The sequence below is a fragment of the Oncorhynchus gorbuscha genome, linkage group LG26 (genome assembly GCF_021184085.1).
Source record: "Oncorhynchus gorbuscha isolate QuinsamMale2020 ecotype Even-year linkage group LG26, OgorEven_v1.0, whole genome shotgun sequence".
Classification (NCBI taxonomy): domain Eukaryota; kingdom Metazoa; phylum Chordata; class Actinopteri; order Salmoniformes; family Salmonidae; genus Oncorhynchus; species Oncorhynchus gorbuscha.
The window spans coordinates 24,544,660-24,554,282 of record NC_060198.1 but is presented as its reverse complement, the minus strand read 5'-3'; the positions used below and the strand labels follow the sequence as shown (position 1 = coordinate 24,554,282).

General features: G+C 42.1%; 1 protein-coding gene across 1 annotated transcript; it reads left to right on the top strand.

Moving 5' to 3' along the window:
• The first annotated feature begins 2,526 nt into the window (after positions 1 to 2,526).
• Positions 2,527 to 4,721, top strand: LOC124016503 (homeobox protein Hox-B1-like). Its single transcript, XM_046332072.1, has 2 exons — positions 2,527 to 3,211; positions 4,208 to 4,721. The coding sequence occupies exons 1-2, from the start codon at positions 2,575 to 2,577 to the stop codon at positions 4,513 to 4,515; spliced, it is 945 nt and encodes a 314-aa protein (XP_046188028.1). The 5' UTR covers positions 2,527 to 2,574; the 3' UTR covers positions 4,516 to 4,721.
• Positions 4,722 to 9,623: the final 4,902 nt, after the last annotated feature.

Here is a 9,623-nt window from a genome sequence, read left to right as displayed (position 1 = left end):
AATAATTTTTCAATGATCCAACAAAGTATTTTCATAAATACAACGAACACAAACGATCGAAGGAATTCGTAGCCTACGCGTAGTCAGATGCGGCCGTGCGTAAAGTCCATCCAATAGGAAGATTGGCCATTCAATGGGAAAATAACAATTTCCATAGTTAATGAATATTTAAAAGACGTTTCACATAGCTATTTAGCTTTATTTGGAGCGTAGCCTATTACACAATGTGTAATGGTTTTTCTGATTGATTGTTGTTTTGTATGTTAACAATTGTTAGTGTTTATTGCAAATTACCATGTAAGAAATAGGTCTACTATAACCACAAACAAACACAGCCTAATGTGGGCAATTTCGTTTACACCTAGCTTTTAAATCGTTTGCAGGCTGCTCATTGGTATATTGAATAGCGTTTGGACATTTTTACCTTTTCATTGTCAGTTTGAATAACTTTGCCAGAGATGTTGGAATACAAAAATAAGTCATGTTTTATATGAAAGTGAAGGATAGACATGTATGGATTTGATTGACTTTAATGCATAGCTTAGTTTAAAATGTGTTTTATTTCATAACATATTTTTAATTAAAAAGACAACATCACAGATTAGAGTTGACGTCTAACACAGTCGATAACGAATATAATGTAATCTTGCCTATGTTTTGCATTGAATAAACAAAGAAATTGGGAGTTACAAAAACATAACTATTGAGAATAAGAACAGGCTTTTTAAGAGTATACAAAAGTATTAAGCTCTAGTGTAAAACTGAAACTGAAACAAGAAAGCAAATGCAAGATAGTGCATGATTTTCATTGTTGTTATTGAGGCGTTACAACGCTCCTCAACTAATGATATGGGTCACTCGTCAGGGGCAGTGTGTTGAGTGTGTGCGTGAGGGGATGGTGGGGGTGAGCAGGTTGAGATGAGATTTTCTCCTGAGAAATACCAGGCCTGGTTGACTTACTTGCAATCAATGTTTTCTGAAGAAACACGCTGAGGTTAACCAAAATACTGATTTTTTCCCCGATAGAGTCAATGACAAAATGATTGTAACTGAGTAGACTACTAAACCTATAAAGATAGACTATATAACCCATTAATAATATTTTGAAAACTAGGACTACTTTTGCAGTGAGGCATCATATCGAATGGCACTCTAAAGGTTGGCTCTACTAAACCGATAAGTACATTTGAGGGGTGGTGGCTAAAAGGCTGGAATACTCTTAAGAGAGAAAAGACATCACCAAGGTAAACAACAAGCTACTTGGTTTGAACTTTTGGCCACGCAATGCAACGGTCCGGTTCTCGTGGATGCGAGCCCAACAGTAAACATCCTGACAAGTAACAAATGACTGTGGGCGTGGTATTGTTAGTCCCTCTTGTCCACCATGTATCAACGAGCATATATATTGGAGATTCTTCATTCTCCCTCTGAGCGTGGGCTGCTTCATGAACAGACTGACTTTCTTACCTATTGTCACCACAATTAATAATTAGCCTTCGCCATTTCCTCTTTTCTTTCCTCTCCCACCTACTCCACCTACGCTTGTTGACGACTGGTCTAGACAACTCATTCACTACACTTATTGATGGAGTCCTGGTTGTTATGGAATGTGGATGAAAAATATATATATCACATGTCAACATAAGCATTATGTTCTTATTATGCTCAGTAATGCTTATTCTGCCTTTCTTCAATTGCAACGTCATGTTAGTTCAGAATACAGAACAGAAAGTTCCATTCAACACTTATGAAACTGTACATACAATGGACTCTCCGAATCAGTGAGAGAAATCCTGACTTCTTTCTGCTGGCCCGGGGTTACCAGAAGGCTTGCTGTCGGCCTAACCTCGTTTCTGTAATAGATCAGCTCATTGATTCAATTAGATAGGCCAATGCAGGCTCGGGACCGACCTGAAAACGATGGCGTCACTTCCAATTCGAGTGTTAAACAGATTTCAACCCAAAAACAGATATTGGGTTCTGTGGTGAGCCCTTTTCGCTTGGGTCAGAAATATCTAATGATATTACGCAGTCTTCCTTGTGTAACGCGGACCACGGAAAACAGTGGATTTTATGCATTTCGTTTTAGCAATAAGCAAAGTGCATCCACCTCTCACCATAGCCCAATCCTTTGATAGGCCTAACCAAATGGATGTCTACTTTAAGTATAGGGGAAATAGGGGAGAAACGAAATGCGGGTAGCGAATTTCCAACTCTTTCTTTATTTCTCTGCCGGTTCGGGAGAGGTTTCTTCAGAGGGGTTTGACATATACGTGCTGTTATCAGATTGATGGGCCGGTTTGATTGAAGTGGCTTTGTCATGCAAATGTCAGCTACGTGATCGATGATCGCAGTGCGCTGACAAACTTCTGGAGGTCCCCCTCACCATTGGCGCCGTGACGAGACACGTGACCAGCAGCTGAGGTTAAAAAAGTGTTATAGGGAATCCCAGGGTGACTGCTCAGGGAGGTGAGCGCTTCTTTTTTTTCCCCTCTTCCACATGACATACCGAGAGGTTGCAGGGTAGGAGGAATCCCCCGAAACGCAGGTTGACCCTCCGTCATCAATTTGCACATGGAGAATTCTAGAATGAACTCTTTCTTAGAGTACTCAATTTGTAACCGTGGGACGAACGCCTACTCACCCAAGTCCGGATACCACCACTTGGACCAAGACTTCCCGGCACCTTTTCACTCGGGCTCCGGCACAACAAGTGACAGCTATAACGGTGATGGACGGCTTTACATGGGGGGCAGCGCACAGGCGGTTGTGGCTCAACATCAGCACCAGAGCAGTAGCTACGCGCATCATCATCAGCCCCAGCCGCATCATGCCAGCATGGTCCTTCCATATGGCAGTACAGGCACTGCGGGATATGGGGCGCAGGCGTGCGAAAACCCGGACTATGGACACCCACAGTACTTTATCAACGAGCAGGAAGGGATGTACTATCAATCATCGGGCCTTTCCGCCTCCAATGTAGGCCCCAACTACGGCTCTCTGGCCGGGGCATACTGCGGGGCGCAGGGGGCTGTCCCCGCGGCACAGTACCAGCACCACGGCTGCGAGGGCCAGGTCCACCAGCGGGGTTATTTGCAGAGCACCTATGGTGACATTTCGGCCTCACAGGAGAGGGAGAAGGACGCAGATCAAACACCACAAGGAAAGACTTTCGACTGGATGAAAGTCAAGAGGAACCCCCCTAAAACAGGTGAGATGGAAGAGTCCAAAAAAACAATCACACTGACCCATGCACGAAATCGAAAGGTTCTTGTCAGATAATGTAATTCAAAGTTCATTACAAGTCAACCAGGTGACCCAAACATGTCGACCCACCGCTCAGGTAGGCTATTGGGCGTGATAAGTAAATGCACATGCACTCTCCAGCCCATAATGGATATACATGACTGGGGATAGTGTTGCCTCACTCCACTATCGCTGATCCACAACATATGGGGATTTCTCAGCACCATTCCGGGTCATAGTGGTATCTCTGACCAGACATGCCTCTGGTAGATTTGCCTGATGTGTTATTTTCTCCCCGTCTACCCAGCCCGTGCACTAATGCATCGAGCAGACGTGCTTTCTTACGCCCTAGGAAGTGCCCCAACTCTGTTGTCTTTAACTTGTCCCAGTTCTCGTTTTTGTTGGTCTCCATTGTATTCCCGGGCCTTTCCTTCCTCGCCATGCTTGGCCCGTCTGAACTGAGTTTAACGACCCACGTTTCAACCTCACTCAGTAGGCCTACTGCTGTGGTCAAAGATCGTAAAACGTTACTGTCGGAATATGGAATTACACGTATCATATGCGTTTATATCTCCCCAAAGGTGGAGCAGCTTTATTTAATTCTTCAGGAGTGAGTAATGGGAAAAGAAGGAGGAGGTTGAGTCTGTGAACTTACCTATATACAGTAGTCAACAGTTTGGACGTGAAATGGTTGGGTGCGTAATTGATGACCCCTTTAGTATGACATTATTCAATCTTCATTCCAAATAAATATTTTAATCATTAAGAATGATTTATGCGGTAGTGATGTCAAGTCTCACTTTTTTCCCTTTAGGAGCTTAAAAATACAACGATGGATTGGAGAATTTAATATGACTTCGAATATGGGACAATTTTCCTATTTTACACATACAATTTTCGTATTTTAGGCATCCAATCTATTCCACATACTAATGCGTTTCTCCCCCTCTTTTTCTCCCAGCTAAAGTGGCTGACTATGGAATGGGCCCTCAGAACACCATCCGCACCAATTTTACAACCAAACAGTTGACCGAGCTCGAGAAGGAGTTCCACTTCAGCAAGTACTTGACGCGGGCCAGGCGCGTGGAAATCGCCGCCACCCTCGAGCTCAACGAAACGCAGGTGAAAATCTGGTTCCAGAACCGCAGGATGAAACAGAAGAAGCGCGAGAAAGAGGGCCTGGCCCCGGCCTCTAGCACGGGTTCCTCCAAAGACCTGGAAGACAACTCGGACCATTCCAGCTCCATGTCTCCCAGCTCGGAGACCTAATGGACCAAATAAACTGCAACTTGCAGGCACTGAACTTCAAAGTGAGGAACTCGAATGTGAAAAAAAGTTGATTGATTGATAATAAGTCAAAACATTCCCATACATGCTTGAATAGACTATTCAACTTGTTATGCTACACGTCTGTAAGAGTAAAAAAAAAAGATTTAAACTCAAATAATTACTTCGAAACGCACATTTCGAGAGTGAAAAAAACGAGGTGACAAAAGCACAAATGTGGAGGAAGTGTGCAACATCTTTCCACCCCACAAAATCAGTTTGGATGTAAAGGGTCGTACATCTTCATAATCACGACTATTGGAGTGATGCACTTTTTTGCATGTTTACAAATCTCAAAGCGAGCCTTATAACAATGTTTATACAGGGAGCCTCTTGGCAAAACATACTATTGTTGAATTTGTTTCTATTTTGTAGTGTTTTTTGCAATGTATTATTATTTTTTGGTTCTTATTTGTATAGAGGTTTTGACATGAAGCAACTTTACCGTCAGTAAGTAAGGTAGAAAGGGTTCATGTGTTACTGACTCTGCACTATGGAATTACAGGGTACTACTTTCCAGGGGAAGTTGTGTTCTTGACTTGGCGGATGTTCTTTAATTAAAATATAGAGTAAAATTACTCATTTAAACACAAGCCGGTGGATTACCCAATGAAATTCAGTCTAGTAATGTTAACACATGTCTGTATAGCCTATTGTTATTGTATAAATAGCAGACGTGAACTAAACCTATACAGGGAATGGTTCACGCAAGATGAAGTTATCCGAAATGACGAATGATGATTATAAAGGGAGTATTTATATTATTAAATGGCCAGAGGATAGAACACGTTTATCATGTCATACAACTAAAAGGAACGTCTAACACCTGCCTGAGTGAAACCAACTCGACAATTTACTTATGAATTGGGCCTTTTTGGATAAATACGGCTGTAACCTTTCCAGTAGGGAGTCAAAGGTTTTGATAATAGGCTAGTGGTCTTGCGAAAAACAGGGTACTCTGAAGTTAGTTTTATTTACTACGGTTAGGCTTACATTTCTATTTCAAGGCAATAGGAGTGAATTGTACTATTTGTATGTGCAGATCGACTGAGTTGTATTAGTTAATGTCTGTTTTACATGTTTTTGGAAAGGATCTCAATCAATGCTGGTTCATCTCTGTCTACCTCAAATAAAAATATATTACAGATTTTGTTGTTAGTAATTCATGGTAGATAAGTGCATTTATAATTGGTCTTAATGATTATCTTGATTGTAAAAAATAAAAATAAAGTATATTCCATGAGGCATGAACATGGGCCTAGAGTAGCCTATTTGTTGCCATGGTCGATTCCTTTTGAATGAGTTTTTTTTCCCCAAAATGTGTAATAGCTAGTACATCACACAAGAGACGTACAAATTCTAAACTATTTCAAATGGTATTACTGCGTACAGTAAGCCTACCCTTGGTATGACCCCCGTGGAACTTACGAAACTAGCCCTACAAGCCCAATAGTGTTGCCCTGCACTCTGCGTGGGGTGTGGAATGCTGCGGTGCATTCCGGGTGGCACATGCTGACCTTTTTACCCATGGACGCCTCTGGGATATCTAAACATGTAAACATACTCTCCTCTCCCCAGGTCGCTCTCTACCACACACTCTCCGTATAGGCTCAAATCAAACTGGTGCGAACTTTGCACTGTTTATAACGTTCTCTGATGGGTTGGAGCGGTAAACTCGCGAGAAGAAGAAAACAAACGCATTATTTATCGTGCAGTGTTTGTTTGTCCATGTTCAGGCCTATCAAGGAGCGTCTCTCTCTCGGTCTCATCTGTAGTTATGACACTGCTGTCCCCATGCATGACCCTATAGCAGGTGAAGACTAAAACAGACTTCAACTGGGAATAAAATAGAGTCATATACAGGTGTAGACGACCAGCCTAGATTTATGTACAACGCCACAAGCCCCCCTCAATGCTGTTCACTGAACAATATTCTGATAAGAAGCCAGGTGTATGATAATTAGGTATACATAGAACAGAATATATGCTATTTCAATTATTAGTACCATGCAGGTATGTCACAATATTGTGGTAATACAGACCACTATACCGTTGTAATAAAGAAAATGTTGGAAAGTTGAATTAGTGACATTGTTTGGCTATTTTAAAACACAGACCATTGATCAGCAGGCACATTTAAATAGGAATGTAGGGGTTCTTTTTTGACTGTGTGTCAAGCTCAATCATCAGCTCGTCTCTGCCACTGGGGTTTGGTGAAAGGCTGCTGTCCATCCAATCCCCCCCCCCTCACACACACACACACACACACACACACAGGCCTTAAAAGGTACGGATGTAAACTGTAGTAGCCCTAAAACGAACCGCTGCAGCATCAATTCAATTCGTCCACTTAACCTATTAAACAATGACTTAAACCTATCAACTGATAAAAGACTTAAACCTATCAACTGATAAAAGACTTAAACCTATCAACTGATAAAAGACTTAAACCTATATCTAATGATGGTGGGGGGTTTATTGGACAGTTGCTGAGCTTCTTTTATGGTTGACAACTATAACAGCATGGTTATTTCTGGACATAGTGTATTTATACTATTTCTTAATTAGTTACATTAGTAGGTTAGTCATTCCGCAAACTAGGTGATATAGGAGTTTTTATAAACAATGCACCAACTATTGCTTTTAATGTGAACTGTTAGAGAGGCCATAACGTTGTGTGTAGAGTAAGATCACAATAACTGACATTAAAGGGACAGACTCCATTGTAATACATAAATTATAACGCAACATGAAATCATGCACGATAGTACTGTGGATCCACACAGTGGCAATGACGTGCCCTTGTGACCATCTGTGGTGCAGTTGATGTTCATTTCAAACCTGCTGTTTGGGCGTTTGTCCTGTGTTCACTCTGCAGAGCTTTGATCCGGCCGCTGATCCCCGCAGTGTCGTTGCACATCGTCACAAAATGACGAAGAAGCTATAGGCATACGGTGGTATACCGAGTTGTCCAAAGCTCGCAGCCCACCTATGAGTAGCTCACCAAACAATTCTGAAAGTACATGCAATTGTCACGTGTTTCACCACAAACTGTCGTAAACAAATATCACTGGTATCAGACACCAGTTGATGTGATAACCGTCTTGACAGAAATACTTTCCCGAAAACCTTCTCAATTATATGTTAACCCCAAAGTAGACTTACCTGGCAGAAGTATACAATTTGTGTCTATTATTTGTTATTTGCAAACTTTCCCATGAAATGAGCAGCAGCAGTACAGAACCATAGCTAGACAGGCACATTAGATGGCACATTACTCACTAGCTAGAGGCACAATTGAAAGGGCCAGATGCGCAATTAAGGGGGAATTACACTACTAATGCAAAATGTTTTTTTTACAAACCTTTATTTAACTAGGCAAGTCAGTGAAAGAACAAATTCTTATTTACAATGACGGCCTACCGGGGAACAGTGGACTGCCTTGTTCAAGGATAGAACGAGAGCTTTTTACCTTGTCAGCTCGGGGATTCGATCCAGCAACCTTTCGGTTACTGACCGAAACCACTACGCTACTGCCGCAGTTTTCTTCCAGATGAAAAAAGGTCTTCAGGTGTGATAAAAGCATTCACATGGAGTTGAAAAACAAAACAAATCTAAAACCAAGATAAATAAAACTCAGAAAACATAATTTATAGGGCCCCACTTAGAGTTGTTAATTAACTCATATTTTACCAGGTATATTGACAGAACACATTGCACTACTTTATATTGTATGCTAAGGACCTGGGGAAGAGTTGCAGGGGAGAGGAAAAGAGAAGAATGTGCCTATTTGAAAGCTAGAAAAAAAGAGCCATTTTTAAGTAGCTGTCATGCTAGAGAAGGTTGGAGACCCCTGGTATAGGCCCAAAACCTACAATTCCCATGAATGATGCTGGTATAAACCTTTCAGATAAAGCTTAATATAATAGTAGGCCAATAGGCAAAATTATTTTTATAACAAAGAATTTAAGACATTTCCATGTTTCACTAGGTGACCTATTTTGTTTATCTGTAAAGTGGAGCCCTGAACTATTGAACTATTAACCATGTGTTAATAGTTTTTCCCCATTTCAACTCATGTCAGGCTTACATACTCTCCTCAAATTCAAATACTACATCAAAGACGAAAACAATATTTGCAGAAACCTCAGCCTCCTGAACTTGAGATGAGTTATGGAAGGAAAAATCAGAAGTCAGGGGGTAACCCGATGAGTTCACCCTGAAAGAATCTCAACTCACCCCCCTCCACCCAAAGCAAGAATCGCGAGATAGCCCGGTCTAAATTTGCCATGCAATTAGAATGCCCAATTTAGCCTCTCTGAGCTAACAGGGCGAGTCCGCAGTGGACAGGTGAGTCAAGGGGGCAGGCTTAATTTAAGGTGTTAGGGATTGAGTTCTGGAGGGTGCTGACAACATGGGGGGGGGTTTGAGGAAACGAGTTTGACAAAGTTTTTTTTCCAAGCTCTCTCTCGTGGCCTCATCTCTTCTCCAAAGTTTACGCAGACTTGGCAGTTCCATTTCATCCACGACCCCCTGACGGACTGCTTCAATATTTACACAGGCGGATTGGTTTGCCCAGGCCCCTGCCTCAAACAGCCCCGGCTTGCCAAGCTTCGCTTTCCCCAGGCCCAGGTTCACCCCGAGTTCAGGCCCAAATTAATTCTCGAAAGGCGTGGGTCAGCCTGTCAGTAGCCGTAGATGAGCTTCCATCTCTCCGGGGTCATCCGCAGGTCTCTCTCTCTAAGCGCCCGTCCTGGAGCAGCACTCCGGGGCTCGCTTTGTCCGGCTCAAATTCTAAAGAATCTCACCGTTGTCTCGTTTCTTTTATTTCTCTTTCATTTGATTCTATTTAAGGAGTTCTGTACTGTACATTTTCATTTTGGAAGCGATAAAAGGCCCAGCTTCTCAAACTCATGGCCAGCGAACCTATTTCTATAAGAATGACGGGAGTTTCGTTGTTCCAATTGTTGCCTGTAAAAAGGTCAAAGTTCAGGCCTTCACTGAATACATGCATACATAAACGAGAAGCATAATGTCCCGTGCCCGCGCAT

Coding starts and splice junctions, on each gene's coding strand:
- LOC124016503 (XM_046332072.1), top strand. CDS start 2,575: ATGGAGAATTCTAGAATGAACTCTTTCTTAGAGTACTCAATTTGTAAC. Junction 3,212..4,207: donor GAGGAACCCCCCTAAAACAG/GTGAGATGGAAG, acceptor TTTTTCTCCCAG/CTAAAGTGGCTGACTATGGA.